Raw genomic sequence first — 20,715 nt, 5'->3', positions numbered from 1 at the left:
GGAGGCGCCTCGTCGGTGCTGACGAGGAAGGTGGAGTCGGTCCTCCCTTAACCATTCCCGGGCTCCGGGGAACCTCAGGTCAGAGCGCCGCCGGAAGCCGGTGTCACCGAGCCGGTTCCCCCCCCATCAGCGCCCCAGCCCAGCGAGCGCCCGTAAGGAGCGCCCGGAGGACGGACTGGAGCAGGGACCAACCACCGCTCCCCTCCTCTACTACCCACTTACCCGGCCGGTGTCCGGGAGAGGAGGCGACACGGGGCCCCGGAACTTTCGGCCGCCGCCGCCCGTGTTCGCCGCGGGAATCGGTCCGGGGAACCCGTTCGCTGTTGCTAAGGGGCGGCCCCGGAAGTGACGCGCCTGGGGTTTGTTGACAGCGGAGGCGGCGGCGGCTGCAGGCTCCGAGCCGTAGGAGCCGGATCGGGGGTGGGGCCGGGCCCCGGAGTCAGCGCCCGGCGGCCCTCTGCCCCGCCCGCAGCCCTAAGGGCAAGGTAACGGCCTCGGGGTCCCCCCCTCCCCGCGCCACGGCGCGACCCCCATCCCGCCCGGGGATCCGGTCCCTGGGATTCCCAAGCTCCGCCCCGCCGACCCCCGGTCTTCCCCAGACCCCGGCCCTAGCGTGGCGAGATCTCCTGCCTCCGCAGAAGCTCTGGCTCGGAATTCTCCCCGGGCCGCATCCTCTGCGCCTCCTCGCCGAGGAAAGCACACCCCGTTCGTTCCCGGGGCCAAGGGATAGATCTGCGTCCTACCCCTTTCTCCTCCTGCCTCCGGTGCCTCACCATCGCCGCTGCAATCATTTGCAAAGGTCCATCTGAGCCGGAGGTGTGGGAGAACTCCCTGGTCTACCCCTGCTGCCAGGTCTGAGAAACGTGCCTTTAAAAACCTGAGCACCCTTCGTCCAGAAAGAAAATGACGCCCTGTCCATGGCCCCTACAAAATGGGGGATAGATGCAGGGCTGGAAGAACCAGCCTCTGCCCCTCCTACCTGTTGGATGAGCTTGAGTTCCCCCAAAGCAGTGCTTGAAAACTCAGGGATGACACGAATGGGGTCGTTGGAATCCAACAGGGTGGGAAAGGGATGGTGTAGTATTGTAAGCCTAAGTGCCGAGGGAGCCCCATAGGTGAGTTGAAAGTGAAACTGACTGCTGGCTTACAGCTCTGTGGGTGGAACTTGACTTGGCTGCGTTGGGGCCCAAGGTGTCCAAGATTGCCAGTCTTTGTGCCAGTAAGCACGGTGTTTGATTTTTAAATCAGAGAGGGAATGTCTGATGCCCCCATGGAAAAATCCCCCCCATATGGTCTTCCTTAGAAACAGTGTTTCTCTTCAGGATTCAAGCTGGTTAGAATGAGTATTGAGGACAGTTTTGAAAAGGGTCATACACTTGAGTGCAGGAGGTGGTTGCCAGTTGGTAAAGAAGTCTCTCTGTTTCAGTTCACTCGTTCATTCAGCAAATCAGAAAGTTATGTAAGATGGAGAAAAATATATGTAGGGTGGAGGAAAATAGAGCAGGAAGGGCCATGGAAAGGGTCGGATACTGGGTTTGCCCTTTTTATAGAGGGTGATCCAGAGAAGGGCTCTAATAAGGTGATGTCTGAGCAGAGATCTAAAGGGAGGGAGGGAGCAAGTGCAAAGGTCCTGAGGTAGAAAATCTGATGGTTTTATGACATAGCAGGAGGACAGTAGGGCTGGAGCAGAGTGAAGGAGGGGAAGAGTGATTGACAAGGAAATCAGATAAGAGTATGGACGAGACATTGGTGGGGAGGGTGTCAGGGGCTGTTCATGTGATGTACGGTCATAAGGGTGTCTAATGGGACACCTTTCAGAACTGCACTAATTTGAAGTGTCTGGTGGTCAGAGAAAATACAGATTTGTTCTAGGTGACAGATGGCCGTTGTACTCTGCCTGGCATTGTAAGTACTCTTTCTCCATCTTGGCAATGACCATTGATGGAATAAATTTTAAAAAAGGTGGAAGTAGAGCACTGTATTTAAATCTGGTCATAGCACTTGCTTGCTGGTTATGAGAACTGGACGAAGGACCTTTTCCCACCTCTCTGTCCTCATCTATAGCATAGGATTGTTGGGCTAAATGAGAGGTCATGTACTAAAGTGCTTGGTGCACTATTTGGTGCATATTAAGCCCTCAGTAAGTCTTGCAGGTATGCTGAGGGCAATGACGATGGTGAGGAAATGTTTGCATGTGTCTGTCTCAAAGCCTTTCTTTTTAGCACCAGCTGATGATGTCACTAGCTCTTGGCTGCCTCTCTGAACTTGTAGGATTCTGGAGAACAGTGGGGGAGACAAAGTGGAAACTTGTTGTCACCCCTCAGTGGGAACAGTGGTTGCACATCACTGTCATAGAAGCTGGATCCTGGCTTTTCTGACACCAGTGGGAGGTTATGGGGGCTCTTTTTTTTTTTAAAGGCCCAGCAAATCCCCATTTTTCCATGTAATATAGGCCAAATGATGGTGTTGAAATAGATATGACATGGAGACGGGTCACGGGAAGCAGTGTATGTTGGCATGTGGTTGGGGTGTGTGTGGCTGATGGAGACTGTTGATCCTAGATGTGCCCAGCAGAGGCTGAGATGTTTGCAGCCTGCCTGATAAGGCGTGGAACAGTAGTGGTTGCTCTCTCTCCTCAACCCCCAAGCCCGGTTCATAAGCTTGGGTTCATAAGCTGGGCAGGGCAGCTGGGCCAGAGGATTTGAAAATGAAAAGTCATAACACACTGACTCTGAGAGCTGGGCTGCTGGAGCCAGTTGCTGTGGGTAGAACCTTGGACCAGTCATCTAGGGAGCTGGGGTCAAGGCCAGCTCTGCAGCTGGTTCACTGCGTGAACTTGGACAAGTCCTATCCCCTGCCTGGGCCTCCATTTTTCTGTGTCTATTCTAGCTCTGTGCTGTTGGGAGAATGAAACGAGACACAGGTTTTAAAAGAATTCAGCGCACTCCAACGGGCTTCCCTTGTGGCTTGGCTGGTAAAGGATCCTCCTGCAATGCGGGAGACCTGGGTTCAATCCCTGAGTTGGGAAGATCCCCTAGAGAAGGGAATGGCTACCCACTCCAGTATTCTGGCCTGGAGAATCCCGTGGACTGTGTAGTTCATGGGGTCGCAAAGTATCAGACACGACTGAGCGACCTTCACTTAGTGCACGTAATGTCCCCTACGAGGTAAGAACAGCTCTTGCCATTAGCACCACCATGATTCTGTAGGCTTCGCTTTGGGGCATAGGACTTCAGTACCTCAGCTGCTCTTGACTCTTGAAATGCAAGTTCAGAGACCCGTGTTGGAGCATTTACTTTGAGACCAATATCCTGTGACTGGTTCAATCACTGACGCTAATTTTTCCAGCTTCAGAAATGGGCATAAGGATCTCTCCAAGCATTAGTCTTGGGAAATCCCTCCATAATTATTGGTTACCACCTTCTTGCCATTATTTCATCATGTCTCCTCAGCAAACCCATGTGGTAGGTGCTGTTGGCAACTCGTGGACAGATAAGGACCCTGATGAATATTGAAGCTGGTGAACATTGCTTGGGGACCTCATGGAGCTGAGGCTCCTTCACCCGCAACCAACCAGTCACATGGTTACTGTGTCATGGAGACCCCATGAGTTACACTGGGTCCCTTCTTCAGGAAGCTTCTAGTCCTGTGGTCAAAAAATAATATATGCCCGTAGGATAGTTACCAGTGATGCCTGATCATCTATGCTCAGTGCCCAAGGACAGTCCAGGTTGTAAGGAGGCAAAGGCTTATGCTACAGAACGGGGAGCTGAGGCTTGAAGAAATGGTTCCTGCCTACAGCATAGTGATGGAGAGACCCAAGCTCCTCCTGGAGGGGCACATCATCACACATCTTTGAACCATAGTTTCTTCATCTGGAAAACAAAATCATAGGTCCTTGTAGGTTATATGTGGCTTCAATGAACACATGCATGGAAAGCACAAAATTCTGGGTCTCAGAGTAATGAATACATGTATACATACTGATATGTACACACGGACCTGTGTATGTATACATAGTCTGTGGCCAGTTCACCACTGAGTCTCAGCTGCCTCATCTGTAAGTGGTCGATTATAACTCCTGCCTCATGTAGTTGTTGGGAGAATTAAATGAGTTAACATGTGTGGAGTACTTAGCAGGGTCCTCGGAATACGGTGCTCAGTATGACTGTGATCACTGTTTGATTGCAAGCATGGAACCCGTGTCCCCGAGGCCACTCTGCCTCTTTGTACACTGGTGAGGGGTGATGCGCTTTCCATTTCCACATCTTCCTAATGTCACCCACCCTGCAGATTAGTCTCTGCAGGTCAGAGACCCACTGGTATGCCCTCAGATCCTCGCCTGCACCCCTGCCCCCAGCACCTGCCCTGACCCCCTCCACAGCAGCCTCCCACCTCCTCTATCTGGCCTGTGATCCGGTCCCTCCTGGAAAGCTTCCAGCCTCTGTAAATAGGATATTTGTTTGGGTTTTCCCTGTAGCTCCTGGGTTAATATTTCACAGGGTGGGCACCGCTTAGTGCTTCTGGCTCCCCCAGCCTCTGTCGACTGGGTGTCAGGACACTGGCGGGGTCCCATGCGCCCTCCTCTGGATCCCAGATTCCCTTCCCCTTCCATTGGATGGACAGGAGACTGGATGGCTTGGTGAGAAGCATGGGTTTGGTTTAGGTTTGGATTGCACCCCACTCTTGTTAGTTGTGTGACTTTAGACAAGCCTCAGTGTCTTCATTGGAATACAGAGTAACAATCTCTACCTCAGGGTGTTTTAATGTGCCAACTGGGGCAGAAGCAAACCTTTATTCGGTTATGTGCCAGGCACAGGCCAGGCCCCAAGGACCCAGGAGGGTGGAAGCGGAGAGGATTCCTCTCCTCCTGAATCCTCGCGGCCCAGCCCGGGCTGGGGGAGGAGTCGTTAGACAAATTATTACACAAGTGATGAATTAGCCACAAGCACAGGATCCTAGAGAAAGTGGTTTGTTGGTTAAGTTAGCAACTATATGAAATAAAGCCGTAAGGAGCTTAGACTGGAAGCAGCCAACTTGGAGGTGGCTGTTACTGTTCGCTCCCCACTGCCCCCCACCCCACTGGATGTCATAGCTCCTGTCAGATGCAGGCAAGAGACGGGATGGAGGAAGACGCAGGGTTCTTCTGCTGTGTGCTCGTTCTGTTATAATCAGGGTTCTCTCCATCTCCAGTTGCCAGAATCCCAAATGGCCAGTGCCCACCATGAGAATGCAAAGCCCGAGGGGCTAGTCATGGGGTGGGTAGAGATGTCCACCTCTGGCCTGAAGGGGTACAAGTAGGGGGGGCCCCCAGGTGTCTCAGCCTCTGTGCTGAGATGGACGGCCCATTCTTCCTCCAGTTCATCCCCGCCCCCAGCAGCAGGGCTGGCACTGCCAAAAGCTGGTTGCCAGATCCGTGCCATCTGGCCGGTTATCTTTTGAAGGCACTTGGTTCATCTTGGCGGCTGAAAAACTGGTGTTTCTTACAGGTGAGGAGCAAGGTTAGGGCCGAGCAGCTACCTGGGTGACTGGGCTTGTCCTGCAGAAAGGGCAAACCCCCTGCAGCTCTCCCGTTCAGAGTGGGGAGGGTTCAGCTCTGCCCCCTGGGTGCTGACACTGTCCTGGGCACAGTGGGCGGGGAGCATCTGAGAATATGCCTTGCCCCCCAGGTTCCCTGCTTGTGCTGAAACCCTACAACACACGTGTCGTGCCCACATGGGGCATGCGGCCCGGAGTCGTGGAATCGAGACTGTGGTGCCAGGGCCCCACACCCTCTGCCCTTTCAGTCTGGGAGCATCTTATCCTTCTTCCTGGAATGCCTTTCCCTTCTCTCCCTGCCACCAGAGTGAACTATGACTCATCTTTTGGGTCGCTGCTGAAATGTCACTTCCAAGGACGCCTGCCCTGACTCCCCAGCCCAGGGCAGGTCCCCTGGGGCTCGGGCACCCAGAGCCCCAGGTACCACCCTCTCCTTCAGAGCATGGGGCCCAGTGGCATGGGTTTGTGTGCTTCTTAGGTGGGGGTGTCTGTCTCCCTCTAGAACCAATGTGCTCCACGAAGACCAAGACCTGCCTGATAGACAGTAACCCTGGGCCAAGTACAGGGATAGGGCCAGAAGAGACAGCCTGGTTCCTGCCCTCAAGCAGCTGGCTGGCTGGCAGGGAAGCTGGATCGTTAAACCAGCATCAGTTCAAAATGTTAATTGTGGTAGGGCCCGTGGGGCAGCCAGCTTGAGAACCCTGGGCAGGTCAGGGAAGGCTTCCCGGAGGAAGCAACACTAAGGCCTGAGGGTTTGGAGACATCAGCTGAGTAAAGAGTTCAAAGGTAGTGTGGGCTGGAGCGGTTGGGAGATGCTTCCTGGAGGAGGGGCAGGAATGTGTTTTGGGGGTTGGGAACGGGGTTTAGGGGAGAAAGTGGATGACTGAAGGTCTGAAGGTGACCCTGTGCCTCTGGCCCATTGCCAGGAGGCCAGTGTGACTGGAGCAGGGAGTCGGAGGTGGCGAGCAGGCTGCAGAGCTGGTTCCACTTCTGGAGGCCTTGAGTGACTGAAGAGATGAACTCGGCAGTTTCCAGCAGGACGCATGGCCCTGCCAGCGGTGCGCACGCTGGGCCCAGCTTCCCGGGCAAGAGGCTGCTGCCCTTGCGCTCACTCTCAAGTGAGCGCAAGCAAGGGAAGGCAGGGCCCAGGCTGCCTGTTTATTGTGCTTTTCCTCAAGGTGTCACGGCACCGGTAGAACAGCTGGCACAGTGAGCCTGGTGGCAGGAGACCCAGGCCTGAGGAGCAGGGGCCTGGAGCTGGGGGAGCAGACCCTGCACTAGTGACCAGGGCCCGTGAGGCAGGAGAAAGGGGTGCCAGGGGTGATGGTGATGTGAAAGCTTTTAGTGAGCAGTTACTATGTGCTAGGTACCACGCTAAGCCCTTTCTATATTGCCCTGTTATCTGCACATGGTGTTCTCTGTCATAGAGAAGAAACCGAGGCACAGAGAAGTGAAGACACTGGCCCAAGTTCCGCAGCCCCCAATGAGTGGGGCTGAGGCTGGAAGCTGGGCTGGCCTGGCTCCAGAGCTCTTAGAGCACAGTCACCAGTGGGGCCAGAACTTAAAGCTGGCCATTCCAAAGGCCTCAATGTTCTGCGGCCACCCACTCGGTTTCCCGAGCAGCCTAGAAGCCTCAAATGTGGATGCAGAGGCTCCAAGAAGCCAGGGCTGATGCCGGGGCCTCACCTCCTGCAGAGCTGTCCAAAAGATGAGGTTCCTGTCCCAGTCTGGACACTCCCTCTCTCTGAGCCTGAGTTTCCTCTTCTGTAAGGTGGGGTCATAACCACTTGTGCACTGAGTTGTGTCACGCCTGAGATGAGGTGTTTTCCCCAACAATCTTGTGAAGTGGGGATTGTTGTCCCCATTTTCCAGATGAGGAAACTGAGGACCAGAGAGGTTAAATAATTTACAAGTGAACTGTGGAACTGAATTGAAACATGGCTCTGTCTAACCACAGAGCCTTCACTTGAAAAAAATAAAGCAAAAACTATTGAAGGATACTATAGACTAGGACAGACGCACAGAGCCTGAGCAGACAGTTTGAATTTCCGCAAGTGTACACACCTATCCCAGCCCACCCAGAGACCCCTGCCACTTTCTGATTACTGCCTCCTGCAAAGGTAATCACCACCCTGATGTCTAACACCATAGATTCATTTCGCTTATTTCCCCGCTCCTGCTTCTTTTTGATCTTTGTTTATTTGGCTGCTCTGAGTCTTAGTTGCGACACACAAAATCTTCCATCTTCCTTGCAGCATGTAGGATTTTTAGTTGCGTCGTATGGGATCTAGTTCCTTGGCCAGGGATTAAACCAGGGCCCCCTGCATTGGGATCTCAGAGTCCTAGGCATTGGACCACCAGGGAAGTTCCTTTCTCCCCCTTTCTGACATAGACTGTCATAGGAAAATGGTTTGGGACTAATTCTTGACTGTCCTTGGGTCTATAAATGGTTGATTGTTTCCTGTCTTGTTCACTCCACTTGGAGTTGAAGGTTCAGTTTTCATTCTCTCTTAGCCACTTATGGTAGCTGAAGATGCATAGTCAGTCGGAATATCACTTACCCGGATCCCGAATCCCTTTTAAACGTGGACCTCTTTGGTGTCCAGGCCATTTTCTTTTTTGTTGAACTGCAATATACATTTTTATTTTATTTTATTTTTTTTATACCCCCACCCAGCAATATACATTTTTAGAAGTGCAGACGTCGTAATAGACAGCTCTCTGAATATTGACGAAGTGCACACACCTGTATGCCCAGCACTCAGATAAGGGACTAGAAGCTTCTCAGCACCCAGCCAAACCCCCAGAAAAACCACAGTCCTGACTTCGGCTACCACAGATTAGATTTTCCTTCTTTAAAAAAAATTTTTTTTTTTCTTTTGGCCATGTCACATGGCATTCAGGACCTTAGTTCCCCAACCAGGGATGGAACCCGGGCCCCCTGCAGTGGAAGTGTGGAGTCCTAACCACTGGACCACCAGGGAATTAATTCCTAACCACTGGACCACCAGATAATTAATTAATTATCTTGTTTTTTAACATAAGGAAGTTAAAGATAAGTGGATTCACTCAGTGTATGAGTATACACTCTTCTGCGTCTAGCCCCTTTCGCTCAGCAATGTGAGGCTCATCCAGGCTGTGGAGAGGCGGTGCGTTCTCATTGCTGTGTAGTGTTCCATTGGTGAGTCGACCATAATCTTCATTCTCATGTTTGGACGTTCAGCTTCTGTCCTGTTAGGAATAGTGCTGCGGTAGACATTCTGTCTGTCTCTCCATGAACATTTCCATGCCTTGCTGGTGGCTGTATACCTGGGAGTGGAGCTGCTGAACACTGAACGTGTGTGTGTGTGTGTTCAGCTGTAATAGCGTCTCACATAGTTACACTCGAAGCTCACAGCGGTTCACACGCCCACCAGCAGTGTGGGTGGCCTCCTCTTGTTCCATAGCTTCGCTCAGGCTCGGTGTTGCCTGTTTTGTTGTTTCCAATGGAGCTGTTCTGATGGCTGCAAAATGGTATCTCATTGTGGTTTTCCTTTTCCTTATGTTTACTCTTTGTTTCTTTATCCTTTATGAAATGCCTGTCCAAGTCCTTTGCCTGTTTTTTTTAATTGGATTCTGTGTCCTGATCTGTAGAAGTTTTTATACATTCTGAATACACGTCTTTTGTTGGATATATTATTGGAAACACCTTCTGGTTTGTGAGTTGTCTTTCCTGTCTCTTAATGGTGCCTTTGGATGAAAAGAGTCTTAGTTTTGAGGCAGTCCAATTTGTCAGTTTCTCTTTATGGGTGTTTTGTGTGTGTGACCTACTTAAGAAATTATTGCCTACTCTAAAATCATAAAGATATACTTCTGTGTTTTCTTCTAGAAGTCTGTTTGTTTTACCTTTCACATACAGATACAGGTCTGTGGTCCATCTCAAATTAATTTTTGTGTATGTATGAATAAAGGTTCTTCACTTCAGTGCATATCAGTTTATCATTTTTATCTTATGAGTCCTTTTAAGAAAACTTTACCTACCTCAAGATCATGAAGATTCTCGGAGACTTCATTCCATTTTTTTTTTATTACGCTTTTTACTTTATTTTGGACTGTAGCCAATTAAAAATGTTGTGATAATTTCAGGTGGATAGCAAAGGGACTCAGCTGTACATATACATGTATGCATTGTCTCCCAAACTCCCCTCCCATCCAGGCTGCCACATAACATTGAGCAGAGGTCCCTGTGCTATGCAGTAGGTTCTTGTCGATTATCCATCTTAAATATAACAGTGTGTACATGTCCATCCCAAACTCCCTAACTGTACCTCATTTTTATTTTATTTTATTTTTTTGCCACACTACACAGCTTGTGGGATCTTAGTTCCCTGACCAGGGATTAAACCCTGGGGCCTTAGCAGTGAAGGCATGGAGTCCTAACCACTGGACATCCAGGAAAGTCCCCACTTTTTTTTTTAATTGAGGTATAGTTAATGTACACTGTTGTATGTTCGGGTGTATAACATACTCATTCACAATTGTTAAAGGTTACACTCCATTTAGAGTTACTGTGAAATATTGGCTATCTTCCCTACATTGGAGCAATGTATCCTTATACACTGTTTTACACCTGATAGTTTCTACCTCTTACACGCCTAACCCCATCTCGTCCCTGCCCTTCCCTCTCCCCACTGGTAACCACTAGTCTGTTCTCTATGTCTGTGAGTCTGTTTCTCTTTTGTTATGTTCACTAGTTCATTCTATTTTTTAAATTCCACATGTAAGTGATATCATATAGCCTTTGTGTTTCTCTGACGCGACCTTGCTTTTTTAATAAGTTTTATTGAGCTGTAATTCCCATGCCATCCAGTTCATCTGTTTAAAGCAAATCATTCAGTGGGTTTCGGGTCTATTCACAGAGTTGTGCAACTGTCACGAGGGTCAATTTTAGAACATTTTTCTTCACCCCTAAAAAGAAATCCACAGCCCTTAGCAGTCACTCCCTGTTTCCCTGCACCAGCCCCCAGCCTTCTAGCCTCAGGCAACTGCCGATCTACCCGTGCCTCTGTGGGTTTGCCAGTTTGGCCAAACATTTCATGCACATGCACTCATACCTTAGGTGGCCTTTTGTGATTGGTTTCTTTGACTTAGCGGAACGTTTTCGGGGTGCAGTGTTGTGCGTGCGTCAGCACCTCGCTCCCGTCAGCGCTGAGTAATTCCATGGCATGGTTATACCGTGTTTGTCTATCCATTCGTCAGTTGATGGGCATTTGAGTTGTTTCCATTTTTGACGCTTCGGGATCATACCACTCTGAACATTAATGAACAGCTTCTCTGTGGTCATGTATCTTCATTTCCCCCCCGGGAGGAGCCCTCATTCCGAATCGTTTCCGGTGAGATGCAGTGATGCCCTGTCTGTTAAACCCTGGCAACGCTAAGTGTCCCCACCGTGACAGCTCTAGACACGGTAGGTGACACAGTAGCAGACACCCCAGTGTAGCAGTTAGCAAAAGCCCCTGTCAGCTCCACCCAAGCGCTGGATCCCCAACACGGACTTCAGCCCACAGACTTTGGGAAGTCACAGAGATGCTCCAACAAGGCCCCCTGCTCTTTGCACAGGTCAAATCATGGGCAGATGGTAGCGCATCAGAGCGGGGCGGGGCAGGGGGGCAGGGGAGGGAGGAGGCAGGAGTCCTGGGCCCTGACCCTGCTAAGCAGCTAAATTTGTTTTTTTGTTTTTAATTTTTGCTTATTTATTTGGCTGCGTTGGGTCTTCGTGTTGGCGTGCGGGCCTCTCTCTTGTTGTGACCTCTAGAGCATAGGCTCAGTTGTGTGGCACACGGGCTCAGTTGCTCCACAGCTTATGGGATCTTAGTTCCCTGACCAGGGATCGAACCCATGTCCCCTGCATTGGAGGACAAATTCTCAGTCACTGAACCACCAGGGAAGTCCCTAAACTGCTCAATTTATATGTGCCTTCCAGGCACCTCAGCTTTACTACTCAGAGAGTGGACGGACCTAGGGCAGCTGGGGCCCTGGCCCTTGCCCGTGGCTCGCTTAGCTTCTTTCCCCTTCCCCAGGCCACAGCTCTGCCAATGATCCTGTGAGTATCAGGGCGTCACCGTTGCCCCTGGGGGCCCCGTCCCGGTGTGGCCCACCTGCTGGCCCCCAGCATGGCGTCCGACACCCCCGAGTCCCTGATGGCCCTCTGCACCGACTTCTGCCTGCGCAACCTGGACGGCACGTTGGGCTGCCTGCTGGACAAGGAGACCCTGCGGCTGCATCCAGACATCTTCCTGCCCAGCGAGATCTGTGACCGGCTCGTCAACGAGTGAGCAGGCGCGGGGCTGGGGCGGGGCCCGAGCCCGGCATGGGTGTGTGTGGAGAGGTTGGGAGCCCTGCGTGCGACCCTGGGGGTGTGCACGCACGTGGCTATCCGTGGGTGCAGGAGAGCACTGGATCCTGTCCGTATCCATCAAGTTGTTATTGCACATGTTGGTATGTGTGTGGTGGGGTGTGCATGTAAAAGAATGTGTGTGCCCACACGTGGGTTTCTGGTGTACAGGGCAGGTTTGAGTGTGAAACTGCCGGTTTGGATTAAGAGGCTGTAGAAACTTCTTATGTAAGTGAAGGAGTTGCTTGCTGTCCTGGGTGTGTGTGCACGTGTCCAGGCATGTGTGTGTGTACATGTGCCTGTGCACACATGTCTCTGTGTGAACCTGAACACATATTACATGTTTACGCACCAGTGCCTGACTGCTTGACCCCTGAACAGGGATGAGATCATTTGGAAATGCTCTCTGTGGCTTCTCCAAGGAACTCCACGCTAGTAGAGACTCCTAGAAGAGTAATATCCATGCCTGACTGCTCGGGGTTTGGTCCAGGTTCCCCAGAGGGAAACAGTTAGCCCAGAAAGTTGCCTATAAAAGTGGGAACCTGTGTGTGACCCAAGAGCCCAGCTCGTAAAAAATGTTCTCAGTATGTAATGTAGATTGGGCACTAGATTAGACACTGTGCAGGCCAGAGTTGCGTTCATTTTACAGGTAAAGGCACTGAGGTCTGGAGAAGTTCAGCTACTTGTGTGAAGTTGCCCAGGTAGTGAACATCCAACCCAGGATTTAGATTCTAGAGTGTTTGACTCCACAGCTTTTCCCACCAGGCCAGGATTCTTGCTTCCACTGGTATCTCAGCAGAACTATTACTGAGTGCTTGCCCTGTTCCCAGCTCAGAGCTCCAGACCCCTCGGCTCAGTCTTGCTGTTGGATGGGGTCCTGAAAGGGGCTGATCAAGGAATCAGAAGCTGGCTTAAAGAAGACAGGGAGTGTGGATGTGTGTGTTTGTTACAGAAGTGTCTACAGTTTGGGGGGAAGAGCTTGGGATTACCAGTGATAAGAGGCCCTTCATCCCCAGTTACTTTTGGACTCCTGGGTCCTGGGGCTCACTGGTCAGGTGCTCAGGATCCAACCAGGTACCATGAGGAGGAGGAGACGGAGGTTGTTGCTAGGATGATCAGGGAAGTCTTGGCGGGGGACGCTTGTGCTGGGCCTTGAAGGGAGTGCGAGGGGCCCTCCCCTGAACCAGGCTTCCTTCACTCCCAGGTACGTGGAGCTGGTCAACGCTGCCTGCAACTTTGAACCACACGAGAGCTTCTTCAGCCTCTTCTCCGACCCCCGCAGCACCCGCCTCACCCGCATCCACCTCCGTGAGGACCTGGTGCAAGACCAGGACTTGGAGGCCATTCGCAAGCAGGTGAGACCTGGTCATTCAGGCCCCAGGCACGGCCGCGGGAGGCCGCCCTGAGACAGGCAGGCAGGGAGTCGGAGCAGGAATCCCAAGGCCCCACCAGCGCCCTTCCTATTGTGCAGTGCATGCATGTGTACTCACTAAGTCCAACTCTTTGTGATCCCATGGACTGTAGCCTGCCAGACTTCTCTGTCCATGGGATTCTCCAGGCAAGAATACTGGAGTGGGTAGTCATGCCCTCCTCCAGGGGATCTTCCTGACCTAGGGATCGAACCCTCATCTCCTGCAGCTCCTGCTCTGCAGGCATCTTACCACTGAGCCGCCAGGGTCTTCCTACTGTGCAGACCCCTCCCCAATCCCACCTGTGGCCCAGGGCCAGGGTAGGCATGGGCGGAGGTGATGACGGGGCTGTACCCGCCGCCAGGACCTGGTGGAGCTGTACCTGACCAACTGTGAGAAGCTGTCCGCCAAGAGCCTGCAGACTCTAAGGAGCTTCAGCCACACCCTGGTATCCCTGAGCCTCTTCGGCTGCGCCAACATCTTCTACGAGGAGGAGAACCCCGGGGGCTGTGAAGACGAGTGCCTTGTCAACCCCACCTGCCAGGTGCTGGTCAAGGACTTCACCTTCGAGGGCTTCAGCCGCCTGCGCTTCCTCAACCTGGGCCGCATGATCGACGGGGTCCCCGTGGAGTCCCTGCTGCGGCCCCTCAACTCACTGGCTGCCTTGGACCTCTCGGGCATCCAGACGAGCGATGCGGCCTTCCTCACCCAGTGGAAAGACAGCCTGGTGTCCCTCGTGCTCTACAACATGGACCTGTCGGACGACCACATCCGCGTCATCATCCAGCTGCACAAGCTGCGGTGAGCTCCGAGGTCGCGGGGTTGCCGCAGGGAGGTGGGGGTCGGCAGTCCCGGAAGGTTCCTGAGCCCCCAGCCAGGCAGCACATGGGGCTAGAAGAGACAGTCCTGTGCTTTATGCCCCTTGTTCCGGCTGGATCAGGGCTGTTCAGGATGCCTGGGTCGGCTGTAGCAGGGACCTCGGACTGAAGCAGCAGGAGTTTACGAGGCAGCCCAGGTCTGCGTCCAGCTCCTGACCCGTGACCCCCACCCTGCCCCAACCTCCAGACACCTGGACATCTCCCGAGACCGCCTCTCCAGCTACTACAAGTTCAAGCTGACTCGCAAGGTGCTGAGCCTCTTCGTGCAGAAGCTGGGGAACCTGATGTCCTTGGACATCTCCGGCCACATGATCCTGGAGAACTGCAGCATCTCCAAGATGGACGAGGAAGCAGGACAGACCAGGTGGGGCCCCACCTGCCCTCTTTGCGAGCGGGTGCCATCCAACAACATTGACCAGGTGCCCCTCTGCCAAGCGCTGTGATGACGAGGAAGAAATAAATCAGGCCCTCTCGCGTGGGTATGAGCTAGTGGGGATAGGCAGGTTATCACGGGGGCTGCGGTAGGGGCAACACGGGGCTCCTGAGTGGCCCCGAGGATCAGAAGGAAGGAGGAGGAGGCATGGCATCCAGGCTGTGCCGAAAGCTCACTCTTGAGTTTGCCAGAAGACGTTTACCACGGCGCTCTGGCAGAGGGAACAGCATGTGCAGAGGCTGGAGGTACGAGCACGGGGAGCGACTGGGAGGTTGCCGCACTCAGATGGGCTGAGCCGTGTGGTGGTGTTCACGGGAGGCCGCCGTTCCCACCACTCATTAGGTGTTACTCCTGACAGGCTGGACCCCGGGGTTGGTCGGGTGAGAGAGCTGATTCAGAATCCCCTCTAGCTGTCTTTGGTCTTTTTTTTTTTTTTTTAATATTTATTTACTTATCTGGCTGTGTTGGGTCTTAGTTGCAGCATCTGGGCGTGTGGGATCTTAGTTCCCCAACCAGGGATCAAACCTATCTCCCCTGCACTGCAAGGCAGATTCTTAACCACTGGATCACTAGGGAAGACCCTGGTGTTTTTTTTAATTGTAGTATAATTGCTTTAAAATGTTGGGTTAGTTTCTGCTATACAACAAAGTGAATCACTATATGTATACATATGTCCCCCGTTACTGTCGTTGGTCTTAAGCCCACCCCCCAACCTAGACTGGAATGGAGTTTGGTTGATGGGCATGTCCATTCATGGCTGTTGCGGGAACCTAAAGGTGACACACCCTCCCTGGAACGGCAAGCAGGATTGGCTGCAACAGTTATCTCCCATCCCACATGTTCTCTACAATGTGACCTTGTCACCCTCCCATCAAGAGGTGGGGTCTATGTCTGTCTCCTGCCTTTTTTTTTTTTTGACCACACCATGAGACATGGGGGATCTTAGTTCCCTGACAAGGGATCAAACCCGTGCCCCCTGCAGTGGAAGCGCAGAATCTTAACCAGTAGACCACCAGGGAAGTCCCCTATGCCTTTAAAATGAAAAAATAGACAAGGCTAGAGGGCCTAGCAGAGGGTCCCAAGGAAATGTGCTTCACCACCCCCAGGGAGAGGCTCTCCTTTGTGCTGAATCCAGGGCAGCCGCAGGCCCCACGCCACTGATGCCAGCACCCTCTCCCCTCAGCATCGAGCCTTCCAAGAGCAGCATCATGCCTTTCCGGGCCCTGAAGAGGCCACTGCAGTTCCTTGGGCTCTTCGAGACCTCCCTGTGCCGCCTGACGCACATTCCGGCCTACAAAGTGAGAGGGGGGCACGGGGAGGGGAGGACCAGGGCGCCCCAGGACAAGGGAGGGGGTGTCTGTCCTGGGATTAGAGATGGAATTAGGATCGGACATCCCGCCCCTCGGCCACTTCTGGGATGTTTTGAGCATCCTCCATCTCCAGGTGAGTGGTGACAAAAACGAGGAGCAGGTGCTGAACGCCATCGAGGCCTACACGGAGCACCGGCCGGAGATCACTTCACGGGCCATCAACCTGCTTTTCGACATCGCACGCATCGAACGCTGCAACCAACTTCTGCGGGCCCTGAAGGTCAGCACCAACCCTGGAGGGCCTTCCGAGGGTCTCCAGTTCATTCTCCCCCATCTCCTCAACCATCCCCCTCCTCCTTCCCAGGATATTGGCCATCCTACCCCCCGAACCCCAACCCCATCTCTCAGCGCCTCCCTTGGCCCAGCCCTGACCCTGTCCCAGGACCATGGCCGACCCCAGTTTCTGCCCCCCACCCCCAACTCCTGCCCTCAGGGAGCAGGATCGGGCTGAGCCCTGCCCCAGAGGACCTGTCCAAGCCCCCGCACCCCACCCCAGGCCTGTCCCTGCATACACGCAGCAGGCCTGGCCAACCCCCGGCCCGTGCCCTGTCTCGGTACAGCTGGTCATCACGGCCCTCAAGTGCCACAAGTATGACAAGAACATCCAGGTGACCGGCAGCGCCGCCCTTTTCTACCTGACCAATTCCGAGTACCGCTCAGAGCAGAGCGTCAAGCTGCGCCGGCAGGTCATCCAGGTGGTGCTGAATGGCATGGAATCCTACCAGGAGGTGACGGTGAGCCCCTGCCCGCTGCCCGCTCTGGCCCCTCGCCCTGTGTCCCGGCCTTGCCAGCAGGCTTGCCGATCCCTGGGATGCCATGCTTGCTCTCCCCCTTTCTCTCCTGGCTCTGTCCCGCTCCCCTCCCAACTCCCTTTCCCGGGGCATCACTCCCAGCCTCTGGGACCGGGCATTCAGGACCCCCTGACCTGGCCTCACCCGAGTCTGTCTCCCACCCCGCCCTCCCCCAGGGGCCCTGGGCCTTTGCTCCTGCTTGTTCCTTCACTCTTCTTCCCAGTAATGCTCTGCTGGGTGGGTGTTTTTTTTTTTTTTTTTTTTCCAATAGCTGCTTTTGTTATAAAAGTAATCAAGTTTTTACTGGAGAAAAATTACAATTATGGGTATAAAGGAGGGGGAAAAAAGCCATAATTTCAGCACACAGAGATAGCCACCATTAACATCCTTCTGGCTTTTAGTCTATGCGTAATTATTGAGTAAACAGGACCACCCTGTATGTCTTATAACATGGATTTTCATTTCAGCAGCATCTTGTGAATATGAATATCTCCCATATCAACAAACGCTTTACAACAAAATTTGAAAAGTCATGTTTCTTTTCTGATGACAAAAAGTGAGCTCCCTAATGCTTAGAAAACAAATTTAAGTAACAGAAAATGTCTCAGACTAACTAGAAAGTGAAAGTGCCAATCCTGGCGCTCCTCCCCCGGGGCAGCTGGTTTTAACAGTTCAGCTTCCCAACTGTTGATGTCAGCACGTGCGCAGCGCCTCCCCCAGGGAGAGGCTGCCCTGGTGCTGACTCTGCTGGGGACTTGGAGGCCGTGGCCAAGCCCCATCCCCACGGAGTAGTCGGAGGGGCTCCCCTGAGTTCGTGGGCTGCACTGACTGAGTCAGCCGCACGGTTGAACATTTTAGGTTGCTGTTAACGTTTTGCTATTTCTTTTTTTTTAAATTCGAACATGCCAGCTCTTAGTTGTGATTAAGTGGGATCTCATTTGCGGTATGCGGGATTTAGTTCCCTGACCAGGGATTGAACCCAGGTCCCCTGCATTGGAAACTCAGAGTCTTACCCACTGGACCACCAGGGAAGTCGCCATGTTTTGCACTTTCAAATTAGGCTTTGCTGAATACATGTAAGCCATGCTTGTTATAAGACTTGTCTAAAAGGAGAATGGCTGGAGCAGTGGGTCTGTGTATTTTTAAAGCATTTGGTATATATTCTTGCATTGTCCTCCAGAAAGGCTCTGGTGGGGATGCAGCCTCTGCAGGAGTGAGGAGGCCCCCTTTCCCACTGACTCCCAACTCCAGACTTTTTCCTTTGTTGAGATAGATTTTATCATCAGGTAAAAGGGTTGTTTTTTTTTCCCCCTTGGCCGTGCTATGCAGCATGTGGAATCTCAGTTCCTCAACCAGGGACTGAACCTGTGTCCTCTGCATTGGAAGCACAGATTAACCACTGGATCACCAGGGAGGTCCCAGGGGTGTCTTTTTCTTTTTTTTAAAGAAAAAAGAATGCTAGTTGAAGATTTTCAAATTAATAAACTCATTCAAAGAAATAGAAATTAATAAAAAACCACTTTTTGACTGGGGAGATTGATGATACCCATTGACGAAGGCCAGGGGAAGAACACATTCCCGCTTTCCACGGGTGAGGTATGAATCGGACAGCCTCTTCATGGGGCAACTGGCAGAACCTGCCAAAACTGTAAGCGCACTTACCTTTTGGCCTAGGTATTCCACAGTTAAGAGATACTCATAAAGGAAAAATATATATACATTCACCCTTTTTGATACATAGAAGTCAGAGGAAACCAAAAGCTTTCAACAATAGGGGCCTGGCCCTGCAAAGTAGTGTTAGATCCACTCACATTATGGGATGTGATGGTCAATCTGTACATCCTAACATGGAAACAGGGATGACCCTGTGGGTGGACAAGTAAAGAGACGTTCTGCACCAACGTGGATAAAACCTCTTTCACCCTTCCCCTCCCCATATTTCTGTTTCCATGGTAGAGAAATCTTAATGGTTGTACACCAAACTTTTGGTGCACAAAGGGATTACTTCTGAAGAATAAAGTGAGGGACTTTCACTTTCTGCTCAGATAATGTTATTTGAATGTTTCACAGTGAGTAAGTATTGCTTCTATAATTTAAAATAATTTTTTCCCAAAAAATGTGTGTATATCATGGGGGGAAGGACAGAGTTAACAAGGGTTCGGCAGTGTTAGTCGCTCAGTCATGTCCGACTCTTTGCAACACAGTGGACTATAGCCCACCAGGCTCCTCTGTCCATGGAATTCTCCAGGCAAGAATACTGGAGTGAATCGCCATTCCCTTCTCCAGGGGGTCTTCCCAATCCAGGGATCAAACCCGGGTTGGTAATATTCTCTAATTTACATAAGTAATGAAGTGTGGTGAACTTCCAGTATCTAAGGAGAAAGGATGGTGGGAAGTTAAATTATGAGGAAAATGTGCTGAGAATACTATGAAAATAAAAAAAATAACCCACAGATAACACAAAAAGAAATCAAGGAGGTGAAGCAATCGGAACTTTCCTGTGCTGCTGGTGGGAGTGTAAACTGGTACAGCCACTGTGAGAACATTCTGGAGTTACCTGGTAAAGCTGAAGACATGCACACCTTGTCGCCCAGAAGCTCCACCCAACTTGTGGGTGGCCCTGGAGGAGCCCATACACGTGGCTGCCATGAAGTAGCCAAACACCGAAGTCTACCCAAATGTCCACCAGCAGTGGGCTGGATGAAGCAATTGGGATTCTACACTGCAAATGAAAAAAAGAGAAACGCATTTCACCTACTAACGACAACGTGGTTGATCTCAGAAAGCTGCGGTGGGACAAGAAGCTACAAGTTGCTAGAGAATCTTTCGTATGGAACGACCAGGATAGGGCCATCTCGCAGGGAGGGCTTATGATCAGGAAGGGACACACAGGGACTTCTGGCTGCTGGCAGTGTCCTTTTTCCTGACCCAGATGGTGGTTCCATGGTTGCTGAAAAGTTCATTTGCTTAATAATTATTTGCAAAACTATACCTTGGTATTTTACACCCCCCACTCTGTATATTATAGTTCACTTTTTTCTTTAATGTTAAATAAATGGCCTCTTAGTCTCTCTCCTCTTCCAGAAAGCCTTCCTGGACTGCCACAGCTCTGGATGATCCCACACTTCTAGAGAGACTCTCGGGTCCAGCTTCCAGGGCCAGCCCTGACTGTGCTCCGCTTGTCTCCTGGCCTCACCCAGGTCCAGCGGAACTGCTGCCTGACGCTCTGCAACTTCAGCATCCCGGAGGAGCTGGAGTTCCAGTACCGCCGCGTCAACGAGCTCCTGCTCAGCATCCTCAACCCCACGCGGCAGGATGAGTCGATCCAGCGCATCGCCGTGCACCTGTGCAACGCCCTGGTCTGCCAGGTGGACAACGACCACAAGGAGGCCGTGGGCAAGATGGGCTTTGTTGTGGTGCGTGCGGCGGAGGGGGGCTGCCCTTCCCTCCTCCCCTCCCTGTCTCTTCCAGAGCCCCGCTGCTGAAAGGGTGGATTTGGGATTCACATCCTAGCAGTGAACATTGCTTCTGACCCTAGATTTCCTCCACCTAGAACTCTCTGTCATTCTCTCCCAGCCTCTCCACTGTCCCGGGAGGTCCCACTGTACTCCTGCCTGCTCAGACCAGGTGCCCCTGTTAAGTCTTCCCAGCTGGGATTAAAGAAGTATCTGAGGGACTAGCTGTTTAACGTCAGCCTCCTCCCTGGGTGTGAGCTCCATGGGGAAAGACACCATGCTACATCCTTCCATCATCCTGACCCAGCACTTCCTAGCACAGGGCCCAGCACACAATGGGGGAGATAATCAATATTTTCTGGAGAAGGGAAGGGAAGAATGAGGGAGGCACCTCTAGTCTCCTTTCAATCATCACTGGGGAAGCTGAAGTCCACAGGGTGGGAGGTGCCCAAAGCTGGGCGGGTCAAG

The 20,715-nt window shown here is 52.2% G+C and overlaps 1 protein-coding gene across 2 annotated transcripts in view; it reads left to right on the top strand.

Annotated features, from left to right (window-relative positions):
• The first annotated feature begins 271 nt into the window (after positions 1-271).
• ZER1 (zyg-11 related cell cycle regulator) overlaps positions 272-20,715 on the top strand; it is a 28,857-nt gene continuing 8,413 nt past the window's right edge. Inside the window, exons 1-9 of one of the 2 annotated variants that reach the window (XM_055541331.1) lie at positions 272-485; positions 11,598-11,848; positions 13,116-13,266; positions 13,685-14,121; positions 14,386-14,562; positions 15,815-15,929; positions 16,075-16,221; positions 16,562-16,729; positions 19,993-20,208. In XM_055541331.1, the coding sequence (XP_055397306.1) occupies positions 11,691-11,848; positions 13,116-13,266; positions 13,685-14,121; positions 14,386-14,562; positions 15,815-15,929; positions 16,075-16,221; positions 16,562-16,729; positions 19,993-20,208 (1,569 nt within the window). In that variant the 5' untranslated portion in view covers positions 272-485; positions 11,598-11,690. Of the gene's footprint in view, positions 486-11,597; positions 11,849-13,115; positions 13,267-13,684; positions 14,122-14,385; positions 14,563-15,814; positions 15,930-16,074; positions 16,222-16,561; positions 16,736-19,992; positions 20,209-20,715 lie in introns of both variants that reach the window. The other variant, XM_055541330.1, reaches the window with a different exon arrangement.

This window comes from Bubalus kerabau, chromosome 11 (assembly GCF_029407905.1).
Source record: "Bubalus kerabau isolate K-KA32 ecotype Philippines breed swamp buffalo chromosome 11, PCC_UOA_SB_1v2, whole genome shotgun sequence".
Taxonomy (NCBI): Eukaryota; Metazoa; Chordata; class Mammalia; order Artiodactyla; family Bovidae; genus Bubalus; species Bubalus kerabau.
Note: the sequence above shows the minus strand (reverse complement) of the source record. Positions and strands in the feature narration are given on the sequence as shown.